The following is a 23,399-nucleotide window of genomic DNA, read 5'->3' on the forward strand; positions in this document are numbered from 1 at the left end:
GCCTCAACGAAAGATCCCGTGTGCTACAATGAAGATCCCACATGCCGAACTAAGACCCAACATAGCCAAAAATAATAATAAAAAAAAAATTTAATTAAAAGAAAAAAAAGAACAGCGTGCTGTTCTAATAAAAAATGTAGCACAAAACACTCCAGAGAGCTTTTGTGTTTACCATCTTATTTGTCCTGGAGTAGAAAAATAAAAGTTTTTTCAAGAGTTTTCGTACCTAATAAACCTGATCAAGGAGGTGAAAGAGTTATATGCTAAGAACTATAAAACATTAATAAAGGAAACTAAACATGATTCAAAGAAATGGAAAGATAGCCCATGCTCTTGGATTGGAAAAATTAATATTGTTAAAATGGCAATACTACCTAAAGCAATCTACAGACTTAATGTGATCCCTATTGAATTACCCATGACATTTTTCACAGAAGTAAAACAAATAATCCTAAAATTTATATGGAACCATAAGAGACCTAGAGTTGCCAAAGCAATCCTGAAGAAAAAGAACAAAGCAGGTGACATAACCCTGTCAGGATTCAGACAATGCTACAAAGTAATCAAAAAAGCATGGTACTGGTACAAAAAGAGACATATGGATCAATGGAACAGAATGGAAAGCCTAGAAAACCCACACACCTAAGTCAATTAATCTTCAACACAGAAGGCAAGAATATAAAATGGGGAAAAGATAGTCTCTTTAGCAAGTGGTGCTGAAAAGTTAGACAGCTGCATGTAAACAATGAAGTTAGAACACACTCTCTCACCATACACAAAAATAAACTCAAAATGGCTTAAAGACTGAAATGTTAAGACATGACACCATAAAACTCCTAGAAGAGATCATAGGCAAAACATTCTCTAATATAAATCGTACCAATGTTTTATTAGGTCAGTCTCTCAAGGCAATAGAAATAAAAGCAAAAATAAACAAATGGGACCTAATCAAACATACAAGCTTTTGCACAGCAAAAGAAACCGTAAACAAAATGAAAAGACAATCTACAGAACTGGAGAAAATATTTGCAAATGATGCAACTGATAAGGACTTAATTTCCAAAACATAAAAACAGCTCATAGAACTCAACAACAAAAAAAACCAAACAACCCAATCAAAAAATGGGCAGATGACATTTCTCTAAGGAAGACATACAGAGAGCCAAAAGGCACATGAAAAGATGCTCAACATCGCTAATTGTTAGAGAAATGCAAATCAAAACTACAGTGAGGTACCACCTCACACCAGTCAGAATGGCCAGCATTAAAAAGGCTACAAATAACAGGTGCTGGAGAGGGTGTGGAGAAAAGGGAACAATCCTGCACTGTTGGTGGGAATGCAAGTTGGTGCAGCCACTGTAGAAAACAGTATGAAGGTTCCTCAGAAAACTAAAAATACAATTACCATGTGACATAGCAATCCTACTCCTGGGATTTTAATCAAAATTTTAATTCAAAAAAGATACATGCACCCCTATGTTCACAGCAGCACTATTCACAATAGCCAAGATATGGAAACAACCTAAATGTCCATCAAAAGATGAATGGGTAAAGAAGATGTGGTACATATATATAATGGAATATTACTCAGCCATAAAAAAGAATGAAATAATGCCATTTGCAGCAACATGGATGCAACTAGAGATGATCAGACAAAGTGAAGCAAATCAAAGACAAACATCATATGATATCACTTATATGTGGAATCTAAAATATGACACAAATGAACCTACCTATGAAACAGAAACAGAATCACGGACATAGAGAACAGACTAGTGTTGCCAAGGGGGAGGGAGCTGGGGAGGGATCGACTGGGAGGTTGGGATTAGCAGATGTAAGCTTTTATATATAGAATGAATAAACAACAAAGTTCTACTGTATAGCACAGAGAACTATACTCAGAACCTTATGATACACCACAATGGACGAGAGTATATAAAAAAAGAATGTGTGTGTGTGTGTCTATAAAACTGAGTCATTCTGCTGTACAGCAGTAATTAACGCAGCATTGTAAGTCAATTATATTTCAATTTAAAAAAAGGGTTTTCATTCCTTAGTATAAAGGAGAGATTGTGGCAATAAGAGAAATGGATCCCAAAGTGTTCTTCCTAATACCTGATGTTGTAGGTGAGGAAAATATCCCATCGTAGAGAAGAGAGATGCTTATTTTTAAGCATACTCCCTGGAGTATTTTAGAAGACTTGGAAATCATTCAGATATCTGAATCATCAGTTGCACTGGATTTCTTGAGCTGTACAATGAGAAACTGCCTTTATGCTATCTCACCTCATAAACAAATAGCCTGATAATGAATAAGCGGGAAAACATGAATGTAGGCCCATGATTATCACATGAGTTGAAATACACTGAAAACTGAAGTCATAAATACCTTAAGGGCTTATAGTAATATACATTTATACACATATATGTATATTATATATATATATATATATATATATATATATAATATATCCGACTTACAAGCCATTTGTCAACTTTTGTCCCCTTTGAATGAAATACATTCTTCCATTGAGGATAAGCCAGTATGCAAAAGGAGAGAAAAGTTTCATTGATGGTAATAAACATGTCTGGATATTCCACTATTAGGGAGTAATTCCTTTGGCTTAGCCTGGGCCTTCTTTTTAAAGGTGAAGTACTTGGCGAAAGTTAACATGTTAAACCAGGATATCAGGGTTACCATGTTTCAGCATGATTTAATCTAGTTACAGTGTCCCTCCTAACTCAAATTACACAAGGAAAATGAGAAATGGAGTGCTTGTAGGATGAAAAAATAGGAGAGGGGAGTGATTTTTGGAAAGTGTTGTGCTGGTAAAATGTACATGCCTGCCTTTGTACCCTGAGAACTTGGCATAGCTGGGGTGTTGAACAGGAAGGGAGGGAAACTGGCTGAAGGACACAGAGAGAAAGAGGTGGATCTGCAGTGCCCATGAGCACCATACACAAAGCATGAGACTCATCATTTTCTAAACCTGGGACACACACAGTAGAAAGGATAGTGCATCAACCCAGCACTTGCGTTCTAAAAGGATTTTTTATTGAACTGGACCTATTTTAGCCCCTGTTTTGGGGCTAAATCTTTCCCCACTCTGAACTTACATTTCTAAAACCAATAAAATATTATTTTCACTATCAGCCTGGAAAAATTAAAAGGCTTATAATCTCTAGTATTAGAGAAAGTAGATGGAAATTCATATGCTTATATATTCTGAGGGGGAGGAGAACAACTTAACAGTGGCTATCCAAATTTAAAATGTGCATACCTCTGATCCAGAAATTTCATTTCTAGAAAGATATCTTTGCAGAAATATTAGCACAAATGTATGCTTTTACAAAGATAGTCAATGTAGCATTAAGTGGAAAACAGGAGACACCTAGAATAATCTACCAACAGGGGAATGGTTAAGTCACTCATAGAAGATCTGCCATATTATGCAATTCTAGACAACAATTAAAAGATGTACAATATATCTATATACAGTCTTGCTTAGAAGAGGAGTAAAAGTGGTTGGGGGAAGAAAATATTGGCAGGTAATATTTATAGTATGATCAACTATTTGCATTGAAAGATGGATAAGTGGGTGCAATGAATGGATGGACAGATGGACAGATAGACGGATAGACAGATGTACAGATAGATGGATAGAGAGATGGATGGGTGGACAAATGGACAGGTGGGTGGATGACTGGATGAATGGATAGATGGACAGATGGACAGAGAGATAGATGGACAGATGAATAGACAGACATATGGATAGATGGATAGATGGATGGACAGATGGATGGTGGATGGATGGACAGATGGACAGGTATTTGGATGGATGGACAGATGGACAGACAGACAGATAGATGGACAGATGAACAGACGGATAGATGGATGAGTGGATGGATGGACAGATGGACAGAGAGACAGAGAGATGAATAGACAGATGGATAGATGGATGAGTGGATGGACAGACAGATGGACAGGTGTTTGGGTGGATGGACAGAAGGACAGGCAGATGGACAGAGATGGACAGATGAATAGACAGATGGATGAGTGGATAGATGGACAGATGGAAAAGTGGGTGGATGGATGGATGGCCAGATTGACAGGCAGATGGACAGATGGATGGATGGGCAGATGGAGGAAGGGAGGGAAGGTAGGAGGGAGAGAGAGAGGGAACAGGAAAACGTGGAGGGGAAGGAGGGATAATATCGGGTTGGCCAAGGGACTTCCCTGGTGGTCCAGAGGTTAAGAATCCAATGCCGTCCAATGCAGGGGACATGGGTTCAATCCCTGGTAGGAGAACTAAGATCCCACATGCCACAGGGCAACTAAGCCCACATGCTGCAACTATGAACACGTGGACCACAACTAGAGAGCCCATATGCTGCAACTACAGAGTCCACATGCCACAACTATGGAGCCCATGTGTCACAACTAGAGAGAAGCCCACACGTCACAACAAGGAGTCTGCGTGCCACAGCAGAGGATCCCATGTGCTGCAACTAAGACGTGACACAGCCAAAACTAAAAAAATAATATTAATTTTTAAAAAGTATTGTGTTGGCCAAAGAGTTCATTCGGGTTTTCCTGTATGATGTCACAGAACCTAGATATGAGTATGAGTGATCGATAGAGACAAGTGTGCCTCCAATAGGCTATCAACACTGAGGTTAATGTGCTTTCCCTTCAGACAAATCCTAGGCATATGTACACTCAACCACTTGAGTTAACTCAAAGCAAGTCTCCCTCCTGAATCAAACAGCCTCCTTCCATCTCTGGACAAGTTGTTCTCAAACCTGAGCTGCTTGTTTAAATCACCCAGAAGGCTTGTTTAAATCCAGACTGCTGGACCTGCACCAGAGTTGCTGGTTCCACAGTCAGGGGTGGAGCCCTGGAATCTGCATTTCTAACAAGTTCTCAGGTGATGCCACTGCTGCTGTTTCAGGCACCACGCTTTGAGAACCACTGCTCTGGGTGACACAAACTATTTCTCAATGACAGATCATAATGTGGGCCCCGGGAGCCAGATGTGATACAGGCCAGAGCCAGCCCTACTGCCCTGAAAGCCCCTCTTTCCAGCAGGTAAAGGGAGCCTGATCCCCAGAGTGAGCCGACCCTCAGCACAGCCACGGAGGGATGTGCGCTGAGCCTGCAGACCATCCTGAGAGGAACACTCACCTTCGGAGAAGATGATGTGGTCGTTGCACTCTTCGGAGCTGCAGGAACACATGAAGAAAGTCTCTCCAGACCGCTTTTTCTCCTTCATAATACACTTTGAAGAAGCAGCGTCTTCAAGGACAAATCCATGGTAGGGGCTCATGGGGTCGTGACAGACCGTCTCCAGTGTGATGTTCTCATCATTCTTTCTCCTGGGGTGTAGAGAAGCAGGAGGTGAGTGTGGTCCCACAGGAAAGCAGTCTGGGCTGTCTCTCCTTCAGGACGTTGTTTTCAACAGCACCACTGTCTCCTGCTCTCCATCACTTATAGGCTGTCCCATCATCTCCTGTGCTTTTCCATGCACTTTGGTTTTTCCTTTGCTTATCTCAGAACCCACTTAGGGTCATAATGTGAGGGCTCTCCTTGGGGACTATCCTGTCAGAGAACTTTACACTTTAAGCCTTAATTAAATCATCAAAGGAAGAGTGTGGGGAAACAGGAGATCGCTAGGTCCTTGGGGTGACTCTAAACCTTCCACTCTGACTGCACTGTGAGGCTCACATTGCATCCCTAGTTTGTTGGACAGAATCCAGCTAGAGTACTCTCACAGAGCTTGCTTGGCCAAGTGGCTGCAGTTCTTCTTTTTTTGTTTGCTAGACCCGGGGCACTGTGAGTGAGGGAACCATCCCAGCCGGCAGCTGGTGGGGCAGAAAAAACAGAAGCAACTTCCTAGATGAAGAACTGTAGTTTCCGCGTGACAGAAAAGGACATAAGAGGGAAGACACAAACACGCGGGAAAGAACTGGAAAGTGTTCTGTGATGCTGCCAAAACGGGTGACTCCACATGCCGTGTCCCCACCACACCGCACACAGGCATTCACGTGGGCTGGACACATGCTCTGTTGGCTCTACATGTACACTACATTCAAAGATGACATAGTTAATGTCCACTATTATAATTGCAAAAGCCAAAATAAAACTCTGGCATGCTTAGAGAGTGCACTGTTATCTTCTGTCTCCACCTGCTCCCCTCATAAGCTTGCCATCTTGGATGGCTCTGTCCAACACCAAGGTTGGTCTGATCTCCTTCCTCCTGTCTCTGCCCTTTTCAGATGCAAAACTCCTGGCGTCTTGAATGGGGTTCTCTCTCCGGAACGGAGTCTAGGGAAGGACTCACTGGGCCTTAAATGACACGGTGGGTCCAGTCTGTTTCGCCACTGTAATCTTCCCTGGGAAGGATTCTGAGTGCAGGCATGTGTCATATACACATGTTCGTGCACACTCTCCAACCGCCCCCCTGCGCACACACGCACACACACACATGTAGGCTCACTGCGGCTCACAAGGAAAATGGGAGGCAGGGTGGAAGCAAGAAGCAGTGAGGGTACAGCCTCTACCTGGAGAAGAGGCGGGGCCCCTCCCACAGGGAGAGAGCAGCTCTGACCAGTCCTGCAGCACAGTGCTTAATTCAAGGATACTAAGGGACAGTTTGTTGGCAAGCAGACAAGAAGAGCAGGAGTGAGGGTGAGGATGGAACAGCCCAACAAAGGAGGGAATCATCCCTGCAGGACAGAGCTGACTCATGTCCCTGGGTGAAAGTGCTCAGGGGTTCCAGGATTAACACTCCAGCAGGTACAAGAGGAAAAAGCCCTTGCTAAATATAGCCAATATTTTGTAATAACTGCAAATGAAGTATAACCTTTTAAAATTGTATAAAAAATTAAAAAGTAATAAAATTTGGAAAAAAACTAACAAAAAAACCACCCTACCCATCCTTAACCCCTATTGGGAGATCTTGGCAAAAACAGGGGCCATGAGACAAGAGGACCTCCCTCCCTGCTCCCATAGGTGTGTGCATACCTGTGTGGGTAGGGGTTTGTGTTTGGTTTTGGTAACAAAATGAAGGCATGCTGAGTCCTCCAGGCTCCCATGGAAAAGCATGGTGTCTCTCCCTTGTGAGGCCTCCAGAGGCCCCGGGATGGGACAAGGAAGAAACTGTGAGCCATGAAGGAAAGCTGCTCCGCAGCCCAGGGCAGCTCTTTCAGAGCCCCCTGCCTGCCACCCCCCACCACTGCCTACAGAACTAGAATCGCAGGGAGGAAACTCAAGCACAGTACTTGAGGCTCCATGAGATCCTCAACTGCTTCCTCCACTCAGTGCTCTATCGGTGCCTCCTGGACAGGCAGGGCCCACTGTGCAAAACATCTGTGGATACGCTGGAGCACAGAAAGGGAGGATACAGTGAAATAAATACAGACTTCTTTGTCCTGCTACTGAAGAGACTGTCAATATCCACGACAAAAGAACCACAGTAATGAAATTAATTTTGGTTCCAAAATATTTCTATCCTTGAAAAGGACTTCAGCATTTCACATGATAAGAGTATACAACTGGCATTAGTTCAGTGAATGAATGAGTCAGTGAATGAATGAAAAGAACACAAAAACCAACCAGGGGAGAGCAGCACCACAGAGAGCAGAGTCTTTACTCCTCTTGGCTATTTCTAGGACAGCCTCGTGTCTGAGTGTGCATGCCTAGACACACAATCTGAGGCTGTGAGATCTTTGCACAGGAGCTTTGGGGAGATGCCCTTGTAGGCACCGAAGGGAGCAAGCCTGCACAGCAGGGAGGGAGTTGCCATGAGGCCTCTGCTGACCTCTGGGCAGCTGGGGGTTGGGAAGGCCCATCAGAGCTGCCCCAAGCTGAGGCCACGTGGCCAGGCATTCAGGTGCCTGAACCAACCAGTCCCAGGACACAGGCTGCCAGTGCAGAGGGTCCAAACCTGCCGGACTCCAATGAAGCAGTTTTAGGTGAGCAGTGGGGAGGGACACCCCTAACCCTGGAGGGCGTGGGGTGACTCAGTGCTGCAGGGGCGGGGGCACAGGAGAGCATCCACGGCACCTCCCTCTCTCCACATCCAGATGTGTCTTTGCCCAGACAAGTAAAAATAACGTTCACTGCATTTACTCTTTAGGGCTGAGACACAGAGGGGACAGAGAGGCCTCCCCACATGCTTCCATCTTCTGAGACAGCAAAGCTTCAATGCAAGGGATGCATGATTCCCACTTCGACTTGTACTAGGGGTAGGGAAATGACCTTTAATGAAAAGAGCTTGTTTGTGGTGCAGAAGTAAGTTCTCAACCTCAGTGGATATTTAAGTAAAGACGGTCAGCAGAGAGCAGAAATGAAGGAGGAGTCTGGGGTCACCTGGTCTGGGGTCTGAAGCTTCCTGCTCTGAATCTGACAGGTGTCATCCATCCTCTCCTGAACTTGGTCTGACTCTTCCAGAGAAGATAACCTGTCCCACTGGCAGCAACCCATGACTGAGAAAATGATACTGAGCACGTCTGTCTGTCTGTCCCCTTGTAAACGCTGTGGGTCTCCTGCCCTGCAGAATTCTGCACAAGTTTACTATATATTTTCCACTTGAGAGCCCTTCAGATCTCTCAGCAGAGCCCACATCCTCCTTACTGGACTAGCTGTGGCTAACTGCCCCCGCCAGCCCTCAGATGGCACACTTCTGAACCTCTGATCACACGCGTTCCTCTCCCTCTGTCAAAATCCCTCTTTCAAAAGCTACACTCAGAGCTGGACGCAAGTGCAGCTGGCAGGTACAGCAAACTACCGTGACAGGTCTCTGCTGTTAACATTCCTTTAGCTCTTAAGAACATAATTCATGTCCTAGTACGTAGGGCAATGTGCCAGGGTTTCAGATCTATCATCAGGGTTGAGTATACACAGTCTGGAGAAAGTCTCAAAAGACTCCTTCCTTCCTAAAGGAGCGGGCGAGATATTTGGGTTTATATTCTCATTTGCAAATGGCCAGGAGACACAGAGATTACTTTAAAAACACAGCTGATAAAGTGAAACCATCAGAATAAGTCTTCAAAATGTGTTTTATTTCATTAATGAATGTATAGTTTTTTATAAAATAAGAACTCTCTTAGTAATCTCTATTTTTTTTAAATCTCTGGCTCATACTCCCAATTCATAACTACGAGCTAATCAAATGATTCACGAGCACCCACTGTGCGCGTGTGTGTGTGTGTGTGTGTGTGTGTCTGTGCCTGTGCATGTGTGCGCACGCACACGCATCTACACACATAAAGCGAGATGGGAGGATGTGAGAGGGAGGAGGGGAGAGGGAGAGAAGGGCATCTGCCCCAAGAAGAAGACGTGGTGCTGCTCCCAAAGAAAGATGCAGTGTTTGGCCCAGTGGGGGTGGGGTGTGTTGGCCAAGGTTTCTGACTAAGGAGTGGGTTGTCTCCTGAGGCTGAGTTGCTGCCCCCGTTTTTGACAAGTGCATCCCTCTTGCAACAGCCCACCTTACATCTCCACGAAATAGGACTGAGTCTACATCAGAAGAACAAAGCTCTCTGTGTCACCACAGGGGTCCCAAAGGGTATCAATTAAATGACTGGTAAGAGGCAAATCCCTCTCCTTGACATAAGGAAGGGTTTCCAGACTTATAAATAGTGAAGGTGTGTATGTGTGTATTTGAAAATGTATAGAGTATCTCTAGAAATTACAGTGAATAACTGAAAAAGAGATGCTATAAAGGGAAGGGAATGGGGATAGACGTTGGCGTTTCAGGCACAGAGGCACGTGACTCTATGTACCACGAGCGCGCACTGCTTATAAAAGGGGGAAAGAAAGGTGTTACAAGGCAACCTTACCAGACAGCCACGCAGACCTCCTGTGGCTTCTCACAGATGGCCGTGATGCTGCAGTTGCTCCAGCAGGACTTCTGGTTGTCACAGGTGGACAATCTCACGTCACAGAATTTACACAACTGTGGCAGCTTGACGGCACCATTGTCGTCAGTGACCATCATGTCACTGTTAACTGGGAGGGAAAAAGAGATGCATTACATGATGAACCAGCACCATCAGCTGTGAATGGATTCCTGATATGATGCGATTTCAAATGAACCTGGTGTCAGAAGAATGAATGCGGAGAAAAGCCACATGATGCCTCCACAGCAGCTTAGAACTTTGTAATGAAAGCCAGTGCAGGGTGGAGATGGTTGGGGTGGGGAAGGTTTGGTAACTTCTTGCCTTTGTCAGTGAAAACCTCCTCAATTCAATCCAGAGACAGATTGCGTTGGCCCACTGCACGGTGCTGGGTGCTGGTGAGTGTACCCTTAAGGAAATTATAGTTTAGCTGGTGGATGAACACAAAAACAGTCCGGGGCAGGGCAACCCAAACTATAGAGAGGCACAGAAGATGTGGGAGCCAGACAGGAGTCACCTCCCGATGGGCAGAGAGGGGTCACGAGGAGCAGAGCTGTGACGTGTGGAAAGGGGGTCAGCCAGCTTGGAGGAGACCCTGGGGGGGAGGTGGGGCTTTGCCATCGCTGTCCCGACTACACCCGACAAAACTACCAGGGCCGTCTTTGAGAGAGCCTGGCTCTGACCGCACCCTGTTGCCTTGAGCCAACTCAGCTGATAAAGTGTGTCTCCTAGACACACACACACAAGTGAGGCCTGGAGTCCTGCAGGTGAGTACCAGCAAGCTCCACCTCAAGGGTCTGCCGCTGGCAACCTCTCTGACCTCATCCCTCCCACCATCACCATGTGCCCTCTTACTCTTCACTCACTACCTTTTAGGACACACGGGCCTTTCCTGCAAACAGCCAAGCTCCTGCCTTCTTCAGGCCTCTCCCTTGCTATACCCTTTGCTTGCCTTCTTGTTACCTTCCTGATCTCTGGTTAAATGTCACCTCTTCATCCTAAAGTAGCCCACAAAGAACCAACATAGGGCTTTGTTTGATTTTCTGCACAAACAATCTCCATCACTCACTGGCTTCTATTCAAGCCACTAAAATGCAAGCTCCATTTGGTGGCAAGTTTCCAGTGTGGAAACAAGGCCTTCTCTGCCTTGTTTCCACATTGCTTCTCCAGGGCCAAGAAGAGGCGCTGTCTCATAGAATATACCCAAACAAACGTACTGAATCAGTGGTGATTAGCTAATGTACAAAGGAATGAACACAAGAAGTTCATACCTGGTCCTGGCACCAGGTGGGAAGGGACAGCGTGCTTCCTCCCTCCCGTTAGGGGGAGTGTGATGATACACACGTTATTCATTCACATTCATCAGTAACACACTGAAGACAAACTGTCCTTGGCAACACACATCGGCATGTTGAGAGGCGCTAAAAAGATATCACACCCCTTCCCCCTCTTTTTTTGCAATGAGATCCTCTTCCATTGGCAATGGTGGTAACTGAAGGCATGAGTTTGGAGAGTGAGACCAGGCTATTGTCAACAAACGTGAACTCAAACACACTTCGGCACTAGACTAGGAAAGATTAGGCACCAGACAGCAGGGGACACTAGGCCAGATGCCAACAAGAAGCGGGAGGGTGTTTCTCCCAGGGTCACCGTTGGAAAGGCCTGAGCAAATCCTCCTCGTCCTCTCCTGTGCTAAGGACGCTCCAGCCTAAGGCCGGGTGCAAAGCTTTCACGCCCACCCACGGCCACTCCCTGCCTGTGAATTCTAGTTTCTGTCACTGACACTTTGCTACGCAGACCTCTTTGTTGCCCGGGCATAGCACCTGTTTCCTGGGTCTCTAAAAATATAAACCTATATAAATTTATGATTTGCTTTCTTGTGGTACATTAAATATAGAAGCAAAAAAATAAACCCATTCATCCCTCTCAAGCCTCAAGTTCATTTCAGGAAGTGTATTTTTAGGTAACAAACTATTTTGAAATTCTCAATGTCTCCCAGACCGAGAGCTCTAACTAAGCTTAGCTAAAAATACAGGCCACAATGCTCTCTGAATCGTGTTCCATTTCAGACTAAGACAACAATGAATATATATATATACACACACATACATATATATACACACACACACATACACACACATATATATATACATATATACACATATATACACATACATATATACACATATATACACACACACACATATATACACACACATATATATACATATATACACACACACATATATACACATATACTTACACACACATATACCCACACACGCATATATACACACATATATACACACACACACACATATACACACACACACACATATATATGTGGTTAGATTTGGATCCATTTGTGAAACTGCTAATTTAACCCTTTAGGCTTCCCTACAAGACATGGGCCAGGCAAAAAAAAACCCAAAACAACAGCAACAAAAAAATCTAGGCCGTGTTCTGCTTATTCGATTTTTTTATAGAGTAATTTCAGAGGAACATCTATTTGCTGGTTAGATAGCTTTGTTGTTTTTAAATATAAAATCAAGTCTCCAAGACTTGGAATTCAGCCTTCTAGCATTTTAGGGTTTTGGCCTCTATTTGTGGTTATCAACTTGGAGGCCAGGTTGGAATCCATCACTTAGAGTGCTTTAAAAATTCATGAAGCAGCCCCACCCCCCAGATATGCTGATTTAATTATTCTGGAGGGTAGCCTGGGCACCAGGACTTTTAGAAACTGCCCAGATGATTCTCAGGTGCAACCAAAGCTGAGACCCTGACATGGAATTAGTTGGAAATGACAACTGGCACAAAACAAATCAGCACAAAAACACCCTCCCCGCCCCCAATACACAAACACATATGTAATGTATGTGACAGTGGCAGGGTAGCCCCACAATACAGCTGGAAGACGTTTCCTTGTGAAAAACATGCACCTAAAGCCACGTGATTAGCATCAACACACTGGTCCTGGGCTGGCAAATCCTTTTCTAACAAAGGCCAAGAACTGTGACAAAAGTGGCAGAGTCAGAAGTGATGGGAGAGAAAAACAACCAGATGTCACTGGTGCTGGGAGCTGCAGCGGCAACCACAGATGTGTTGACAAGTGTAAGTGCTTTAGATCCGAGGCCTGCAAAACAAAATCCACAGGGAAGAGACAAAAAGGGTCATAAAAAAAAAAGAAAGAAAAAGAGAAAGAAGAAGAAAGAAAGGCCAGCAGGCTGCAGTGCTCAGGAGGCCAGGAGACAGGCAGATGCACAGCTCTGCTGCCAGATGGAGGGGCCAAAAAAGAGAAATCTCACTGCTGAATTCTGGGGAAAAGGCAAAAGGACAACTTGACTCCACACTTACGGGCACAGGCATGTGGAAAGAGGGGGATGCATACAACAGGAACTTGTCCATACTAAGCACCTACTGTGTGCTAGTCAAGGTGCTAAGTTATCACATAGAGCCTCCTAAGTAACCAGTGAGGAGATCCCGTTTTTCCCTTTGTTACAGTAAAAGCTACCGCTGCTAAGGTGAGCGGACTTTTTAGCTTGATGATTTTCTTTTAATTGGAAAAGTTTGAAAGCCTTGACACAGGGCGTAGTCACTGCCATGCCCCGCCCACCAGCCCCTGCCTACTAGCGGACCCAGGAGGCTCCTGATCCAGATGATTCCACCACCGAGTACCGTCCAGCCTCCGCCTGAAGCCCGCGTTGTCCTTTGTGAGCAGGTGCAGTGGTGGGATAGAGAAGTAAGTGCAGGGCACAGCTCTCTTCACCTTTGTTGGGGGGTCCCCTAATCTTGATATAGGCTTTACATGCTCACTCTGGGGCAAGGGGGCAGAGAGAGATGCATACAAGCTTTTGCTCATCATTTCAGAGGCTGGTTCACAGATTCCCTGAAAGCCCACAGCCCCAGGTGAACAATCCGAGGCCCACCTTGGAGTCCCCGCAGGTCACTGAGAACGTGCTGGACAGTTCAAGGCTAATCAGAGTGGGGGCAGGGCCAGTGGGGCAGATGGCGATTCACTCCACATACAACTGCCTCTGTACATGCCAGCCCATAGGAAAAGCTACTGTCGTAGCAAACAACATTGTATGCTTAATATAACGTTTGTGAGGCCAAAGGACTGAAGAGTTAACGCATGCATGTGAGTAGCCATGAACAAAGATATTCTTCTAAACGACAGCACAACAAACACCACCTAATGAACCCTACAGCCAACCTCAAGCAACTTCAAAATTCCTCCCAACACAGGTTGGAAAATTGCTCTCCTAAGTGTCTTCAGTTAAGATGCTGTCATATTAAGGTGTATTTTACTTCCTAGGGACCCTCTGTGAGCAGCTGACCACCCTCAGGGAATTTTCTACCTATAACAGGCAAATGAGCTCTTCGTAACATTCTCCAGAACGAGACGATCTCTCACCTAGAAAGCCACCCAGTAAAGGAAGTGAACGAGGGTAGCCTCCTCCAGCATATGACAGTATCACATGGCCCATCACATGTCACTTCTCTTCAAATAGACCCATGAGTAATAGCAAGACCTTCAGTCTAGATCACACTGCCTTCCTCATTTTAGGACACATCTTCCCCAAACTCACTGCCTAGAGACAGAGGTTCCAGGTCTTGAGAATAAGAACTAATGTTTAGCTGTGTCTATTTCTGGAACAGTACTGTTGTCTTTGAAGGTCATAGATGAGCAGCCTAAAAAGAGTTAGATTATTCCAGATAAATATTAGGAATTTTGCATACAAATTGTATGCAACTCTGTAACTTTGGAATGGTGTCTACTATTAGCTGAACTATTAGGTAAAATCTCAAAATTCCAGATATAATCCCAAACACTTTGGCAGAAATGCATTCACATATCTTTGAATTCCTGCATCTATCTACTCTGGCTTTATGGTATGTTTCAGGGGCACTTAGGAATTCATTTATTCCACAAACACCTGTGGATGTCTTGCTTTGTGCTATAAATTTCATAGCAGGATCATTAAAAATGATATAACCAAGTGCAGCATCTGAAAGAATAATCTACAGCAACTGGCGAAGAGAACTCACTATGACTTAGAGCAGTGCTCTCCAGATATTAATAAGCACACAAATCCCTTGGGAATATGTTAAACCCACGGGGGTATGTGTACTGAGTGTACTGGTTCATGCAATGGTGGGGCTGGCAAGTCTGGAATTTCTAGCACAGGCCGCCAAGCTGGAAACTCAGGCAGGAATCAATGCTGCGATTTTGAAGCAGAATAATTCCTTCTCCAGGAAATCTCAGTTCTTGCCTGTAAGGCCTTCCTACTGATTGGAGGAGGCCCATTCATATTACTGAAGGTATTCTACTTTCCAGAAAGTCAACTGATTGTAGCCGTCAATCATCTACCTTCACAGCAACCCCTAGATTTGTGTCTGATGAAAGAAAAGGGTACCAGAGCCCCGCCAGGCATGTGCATGTACCATCACAAGTAGGACAGCGACTCTGTCCTCCAAGGATGCTGATACTGTCCGTCCACACTTGGGTAAGTCTGTGCAGAACCCAGTTTGTGGCTGGCCATGATTTCCCTTTCTCCACTTGTTCTGGATCTAGCAAAATCAAATACTGATTCCTCCTATCTGTTTTTCCAGGCATGGTCCCCTCTTACAGTTCTTTCCATCTGCTCTTCTCTTGCGCCTGGGCTTGTAAATGATCATGGGCCCAGAGGCTCTGATCACCATATGGGCCCACAATGGAAAGACTTGTTCTCGGCAAGAAGGTTTTTAATCGCAGTTGGCATTTCAGAGTCAGACACAGAGGCAGCCATCTGGCAGCCAGCCGCCATGGTCTGTGAGGCTGGCAACAGACACCCATGGCCCCTGAGACCAGGTGGGACCAACCTACTGGCCTGTCACACATGCCCTCCCATCCAGAACAAAGCAGCCAGGACCCTTCAAGACTTGCCATGAAAGAAAGACATTCCCCAGCAAATCAAATCCTTTGGCCAATTGCTATAAACAAACAAACCAAAAAAACAATACAAGACAAAAGCTACCTCGTAATTGAGTCAAAGATAGTTTAGGAGGATTTTCCTTCTCTGAACATCTATTGCATATTTGGAATTTCTAACACAAGGCAATACCTTCTTTACTAGTTTTTAAATTGTACTTTAACCCTCATCCCTTAAGTAATTATAAGTATACTGAAAGCAGGAAAGGAAGGGCTTTTCACCAATGACAGTCTCCTATGGTCTCTGGGCAGCAGGATCAGTACTGGAGAAACCACCACTAAGGTAACCGGGCGGCCAGAGTCTGCACTGGACTAAAGACTCAGAGCCAGTGGCCTAAAGGCATCAATGTTTTTCATGCAAATATTTTTTGTAATGATAATACTCTTTAAAAACCTTCCAAGCACGACCTAATCCATACTCTAAAATCTCTCTGAAATGGCAAGGAGATCATTCTCAGTAGTCAAAAACCTAGCAAGAAAAGATACATATTTTTCCACATTGAAACTGCCTACTACAGGGTCAACAATCAGGGATTTATCAGGTATCTGTAATACTCTCCACGCAGTAAGAGACGTAAAACAAACATTAGCTGGGTCCCTGCCCTCCTGTGGTTCACACTCTAGATAAAGAGGCAAGATTACCAAATGCAACCCACTCACTTTCCATGCAAGCATGAGGTCAGAAAAAGAGAAAGAGCTGATACAGGAATACCCAGGTTCACGGAGGAGCTTGTTCTTGAAGAATGGGTGGTTTTGAGAGGCACGAGAGGACAGAAAGGCATTTGATTGAACAGAGTGTAGAGCAGCAGAGGCTGAGGAGAAGAGGGGATCCAGACAAGCTAGGCGCAGGATCTCTGAAGACAGAGAATTATTCAACAAATGTGCATCCGCTGTTTTACAGATGGAGAGAAGGTGAGGCACACAGGTGTCTGAGGTGTGTACGCAGTTCATAGCATGGCTTGGCCAAAACTAGATTTACAACAGGCAAGGCGAGTGGAGGAGGAATAAAAATGTCCCAACAGATTCACATCAGGCATGAACAGAATCCAGTTTTCTCTACCTAATCCCATAATAGGACTATTCTATTCTAAAAATGAATTGAAGAAAATCAATGCCTGGTTAAAAAAACTTAAAAGTAAGGCTGAGGAATAAACCACCGAATTTGGACAACTCCAGCCTAAATTCACTGCTGTTGTAGGCAGCTGTGCATAACCTGGAAAGGAGGTAGGTGTATGTGTGTGTGCGTGTTTTATGTGTGTAATTCCCCACCCTCTTTGGCTTGTTCGACTGAGGTAACTTAGCTTTGAGGGTTTTTCTTTTCTTTTTTTTTACCCTTTTTGGTTCATGAGTTTAACAGTTCACTATGCATGGTTTTAAGAAAACTGTATAAACATAAATCTGTATTCCCCAAACAAGCAAATTAAGGAATTAAGGGATGTTTCAAAAGGATTAATTCAATACAATACTTTAAACTGAAAACCTGACTGTGCCTTTGAAGTAGGATTTTTAAATTGTGATTTACAAGTAAATATTAAAGGAGTTATATATAGTGTAAAACAAGCTGTAGCTGAATGGAAATGTAATTGCTTTTTTCCAGTGACAAACATAAAATAACTGAGCAGAAATTTCATCTGTATCTTCCCTATTTAATACTCCCCAGCCCCACTAACTCCAAAAAGCTCCCAAATAGGCATGCTCTGTTTTCTTGCTTATCCCTGAATTTCTTGGGTCACTAAGGAATGATGTGCAGTCTGAGTTCTCAAACAAGTTGCTGAATTTGCTTTTTCTTTTTTCTTTTGATATATGTCCCAGAATCAGGTCACATATCAGGTGACAAAACCCAAACATTTAAAATGATTCTTGCAGATGGAAATATCTACATTGTTGCCAGAGGCAGTATTTCAGAATACAGGCACGTCTGCCCTATTCAAAGAGCTGAAACACTTTTAGCCCTCTCACCTGTAATAGAGATGCTTCATCTTTTAACAGGGATCTCATGGATACAATAGCCTTCTGAGAGCTGGACAGAGGTGAGCAGTCTGCAACAAATGCCACCATTTACACTTGCCAATTTTAGTTTATCATTGGGAAAGCTGATTTTAACAGTGCATTTATCTGGCACATCCTAACTGTAGAGTTTTTGAAATGAGCCAAAACCCAAAAGCAAGCAGGGGCTAGGGCTGAGGAAAAGAGGAAACAAGTTGAAAACATGAAGCCACATCAATGCACATGGGATAGTTCATCAAGTGAAGAGCAGACCACGGCGCTAATTCATGGACTGTCAAAATCATAGCTATCTTGCTAGAAAGGGCTTTAGAGTTGGCCCTTTCCATAAAGTAACAGTAACTTAGAAAACAATCCCTGCTCAGTTAATATGACTTGGATGGTGGACTGCAGCAACAAGGAAAATAATCCAGAGATCACTGAAAGTAAAAGATGATTAACTAACTCTCTTAGTGACAGTCACAACAACACTGATAAATAATCTGATAGAGGCAAGATAAGAAGCACAGGATTTACGGGGAGTTATCGCATTCCAAGTCAGCTAAAATCATTTGTTACTTACCAGAAAAATTAGCCAACATAAACAAACATGCATTATTTATCTGCTCTGGAAGAGCCTTCAAATTAACCCTTTATGGAAAGGTTGGACAGAAGAGGGCACTGTTCTTTTTTCAAGATGCTTATGATCCTACAGGAAGTAAACACACGCACAAAAATGATCTTCAGCAAAAGAACTTTGGGAATGGTCTACCCAAAGATATGCTTTTCCATTAAGTTATTTATTTAGGATTTAAACAATATTTTAACTCAAAATGCTGAGGCAACTGGATGCAAAATGCCAGAACTAATACAAAATCTGATAAGAAGGGATTTTTTAAAAGGTAGCAACTATTTGAGAATCAGAAAAATAGGCATCGGGGTTGAGCCATTTGCTTCAACGGCAAAAGAAATCTGGTCTGAATATCAATTTCTTGTGAGATCCGGCTTTTCATTTCTAAATTTCTGTGCTGCTTTTTCCCTGCCTCTCTTCCAAAATGCACTGCAGTGTCCTGATGCATGCCCAGTGCTGGAAAGGTTTTCCAATTACAGTTTTATGAAGTATGTGAAAATGTCAGTCAAAGCAGACAACTCCCATATTTGTGATCTGGAAAAGGGACAAAATACTACTGCACCATTTAAAATACTCTTTTAAATGGTGAGTCCGAGAGGCTTGGTTTCTGGCAAAGAAGGAGCCTGGGGTTGGACCAGGCTGGGAGATGCTGTAGCTGAGATCGCTATGTGGGGGTGGTGGGAGTGGACAGCCTCCAGATATATCATTGGGCTTAACTTCTTTTGTTTTTCGAATGTGAACCAAGTTTGAAAATGAGGAGATGACACATGAAAAGTTGGATTTCCAACTCCACTTAAGAAAATAAAAAGATGAGGCAAGAGTGAGCAGCATCCTCCATGGCAACCATTGCCCGGAGGTGAGGGCAGTGCCACCTCAAGGTGCTGCAAGCATCCTTGAGTCAGTCTCAGCCCCACGACCCCCGTGTCTCCTACCTCCTGCCTGGCCCCTGTGGCCACCTGAATGTTTACCATTAGTGGGTATTTAACATGTCCACTCAATTCTCTCTTTCATTTTTAGAGGTTTCACAAATTCACGATTAACTCTCTAATATGGATATTTTCCAATGTGTATTTGATTCTCTAATGTGGATGCTCACATTTCAGTTCAAGAAAAATGAAAATATTCTGCTTTAGAAATCACATCTGTGTGGGATAATGATGATAACAGCAAAGAAAATAACGTCTATTATCACCATTTATTGGATGCAGACCAAATGCTCAGTCCAGTGCTAAGTACTGTAATGTTTAGTTCATTTACTCACACAAATGCCACGTAATTTTGTCATCACCATTTCATAGATGGGAAAATTAAGGGTCAAAGAGGTGAAATAATGAGAGACAGCCAAGGGAAACAAAGCCACACGTCATACGTAAGCCCCCATCCTTCCCGATATGAACAATAAAATAGAGATTGCCACTGCAGAGGTTTAAGAGCAGAGTCGTATACTCATTCCAGCCGAACACAAAGACACAGAGTGTGGCCCGCTGGAGTTGAGTAGAGCAGGTCGGGGTGGGGGGAGCAGTATGTTTATTAGAAGACAGCTTTGGTTCTATGCAATTACTTTGCTTATTTTACTTTAGAATAAGGGCAGGTTGGTAAAGTCCAAGTCAAAGACTTGAGTGTGAGTTCAGGTTTGGGGCCAGCCACTTAATTTCTCAGAACCTCCGTTTCTTGATCTATTAAATAGTACCTTTTAGGGTCAAGACGAAGAGAAAACATCTTGACTTACACGTGAAAACTGTCTAGACAGTAAAAAGTGCCAAACAAGCACTCTCTGGTGAGAAAAGGAACAGGGCAGGTGATGCTCTCTCCTGAAAGAAAATTACAGGAAAGGCCAATGCCAATGCCAAGATAATTAAGAGTTCGGTAAATCTGTTCCCACTTACCAACAGAATGGAGCAGTTTGATGACTTTTAAGAAATCTCTCAGGACATATGAGTGGATAGACAAATTGAAATATAATAACTTTTGTTACTGTGATGATCCAAAGCTTTCAAAGAGATAGAATGGAATCAGTCATTGTTACTGTCAAGTTTCCAGCAGTGCTTAGGGTCTCTGAACAACCCTTCTGGAACCAAATAATCTGGTTTTTAAAATATTGTTCATAACCAGCTTAGGTCTGGCAAATAGGCAGTAAGTTGAAGATCAAGTTCAGTTTTCCCCCTCTGCTGACCCTTGTACAACATGCAATAGGCCAGAGCTGATCTGCTTTGGCTTTGAGACACCTAGTATGTTATCTGGCTACGTACTGATAAAATTAGAGAGTTTCAACACTCAGAGACAGGGAGGCAAGGAGATGCCTTAAGATTCTGGAATTCTAACATGTTGAAATAAGGTTATGTTTGGCTTTCCTTCTCAAAAAAACAAAACCAGGACACTTAGATTTCACAGCTGACCAGAAAACTGGAGGACACCAGCAACAACTTTACTAGATTTTTAAGTGTCTAGTTAAGAAGGGTTCCATGCCAGTCAGATGTATGGAAAGGAATATTCCTTAATCTCTTCTCCTTGAGGCCATTTAGTCACATAAAAATTAATGAGGGGCTACTGCTCTCCGAGTCATACCTGAGAACTGTCCAGGCCAGGAGTGGAGAAGGTTCTCTGGGTGACCGTGAGCTAGCTCCAGGCTCCTGGGCAGTCACTCAGCCCCTCCTCCGACCAGTCAAATACTGGGCTGAACACAATGATTTTTAAGGTCCTTTTCATTTTGGAAAATATTCACAATTGCACCCCCGAAGTCATGAAAGCTGAGTAATTCAAACATGTCCCAGAATTGACCTGGCACCCCTACTTAAATATTAAATAGCATGAGATGCCATGATTCCGTTTATATAAGAAAAATGGCTTCAGGTCTATCATTTTGTTTTGTTTTCTCTACTAATGGAGAAATCCACTCTGTGCCACTTCTCAGCACGCTGATGAAGGACCACATCCCCCCTTCATGTGCACAGACTTAAACTTGATCAGGGCAGCTGATCAGTCTTCCAAGAACAAAACTACAGTGTCATTCATGCATCACAAGGTTGGAAGGAAGGAAAATTCTGTCAGGTGACAGAGAACCACTTTTCATTCAGCCCCTATAGGCATTTCCTCTAAGTTCATGGGGGATGTGGAGGAAATTCTGATGTAGAACAGAGACTCTCACTGTAACAGTTTCAAACAACAACCTTCAGCATTAGAAACATCTATATTTACTCTGGATCCATTGTCTGGGATCAGCTTGAATGATAACTAATAATAACAGGTATGATTACACAGAAAGATCCTTTTGCTTGCTCAACACCTTGATTACATGTGACAAACAGTTATGAAAGATTGGTGTGACTGTTCCCATTTTACAGAAGAGGGATGTGTTTAAGTAACCAGCTGAGGCTGGCTGGCAGAGGCTGGCAGCTTCATGAGGGCATGACTGTCACCTGTCTTGTTCCTCAGCCCAGGTCAGCCACATACTAACGGCTCCATAAATACTGGCTGAGTTAAAGGCTAAAATTCAAAATCAGGCTCCTGCCACAGTGCCATATATTTAAGGCTGATTCTGCCCAAAATGCAAATGAAGGAAAAGAAATAAAGCCAATTTTAAGGAAATGAAAGTAAAAAGCGCTCCTAGTCTCAGCATTATGTTAACAGGCACCCACTTCTAGAACTTGTTGGGGCGGCGGGGGGGGGGGAGGGGGATTTTACTGGATTAGGAGCAGCCAAATGTCCCGTTGGCATAAAAGGAGGAAAAAGCAGCCAGATGCAGCTTTGGTTTCTAAGATGATACCACCCACTTTTAAACCTCTCCCTACCATGTCTTCAAGCAGAGGAAGTGAAACAAAAAAGAAACAAGTTTCAAGCACTGTTAAGGCTTCAAGAAAGGACAAAAAAGTGTAGGAAATTTGAAACATAATATGAGACTCTGCCCTTAAACTGGGCAACTTGGCTTGTTTTCTCACAGATCAGCTGGATGAGAAAATGAGGCGGTCTCTGCTCTTCCTGGGCATCACCGTGGCTGTCATGACCTTACTGTTATCTGCAGTAAACAGTGTGAAGGGCTCTGGGGAGGTAAGTAGCTGTGACCTTTACGATGCTATCTTCCAATGAGTGAGAAGTTAACAGCCCTCCCAGCCCTAAGAGTCCCACGCCCATTGCTGAGAAGAGAAAGCGGTATTTGCATGATGATGTTTGATTGTCAACAGGCTGCAGTAGGGTCAAGATAGATCCCAGCAGTCATTTTATTTTATTGTATTTTTAAAATTTATTTTACTGAAGTACAGTTGATTTACAATTTGTGTTAATTTCTGCAGTACAGCAAAGTGATTTAGTTATACATATGTATATGTTTTAAAATATTCTTTTCCATAACGGTTTATCACAGGATATTGAATATAGTTCCCTGTGCTACACAGTAGGACCTTATTGTTTATCCATGTTATATATAATAATTTGCATCTGCACATCCCAAAATCCCACCCCCACTTGCCTCTCCGCAACCAAAGTCTATTCTCTATGTCTGTGACTCTGATTCTGCTTTATAGATAAGTTCTTTTGTGCCATATTTTAATTCCACATATAAATGACATCATATGGTATTTGTCTTTCTGACTTACTTCACTTAGTATGATAATCTCTAGTTGCATCCTTGTTGCTGCAAATGGTATTATTTCATTCTGTTTTACAGCTGAGTAGTATTTCACTGTATATATGTACCACATCTTCTTTATTCATCCAGCAGTCATTTTAATATGGAAAAATGAGAACCACAAAGCCCTGGAAGTGCATCTTCTCACTTGGTACTAGAATCCAGTGGGCTGCTTCCAACTATGGGCGATGGCTACCTTTACATACTGAAATAACATTCACTACCAGGGCTAAAGGTGGAGTATGTAACTTCAACCTTGAAATGTTGTGAATTACCTTTGACTAGGAGGTCAAACT

At 43.5% G+C, this 23,399-nt stretch overlaps 1 protein-coding gene across 1 annotated transcript in view; it reads right to left on the reverse strand.

Moving 5' to 3' along the window:
* Positions 1 to 23,399, reverse strand: part of TGFBR2 (transforming growth factor beta receptor 2) — a 99,573-nt gene that overhangs the window by 54,351 nt on the left and 21,823 nt on the right. The window contains exons 2-3 of the mRNA XM_057698908.1: positions 9,841 to 10,009; positions 5,186 to 5,376 (exon numbers count right to left, since the gene is read on the reverse strand). Coding sequence (XP_057554891.1) covers positions 5,186 to 5,376; positions 9,841 to 10,009 — 360 coding nt within the window. The remainder of the gene's footprint in view (positions 1 to 5,185; positions 5,377 to 9,840; positions 10,010 to 23,399) is intronic.

The sequence above is a fragment of the Hippopotamus amphibius genome, chromosome 11, assembly GCF_030028045.1.
Source record: "Hippopotamus amphibius kiboko isolate mHipAmp2 chromosome 11, mHipAmp2.hap2, whole genome shotgun sequence".
NCBI classification, from domain to species: domain Eukaryota; kingdom Metazoa; phylum Chordata; class Mammalia; order Artiodactyla; family Hippopotamidae; genus Hippopotamus; species Hippopotamus amphibius.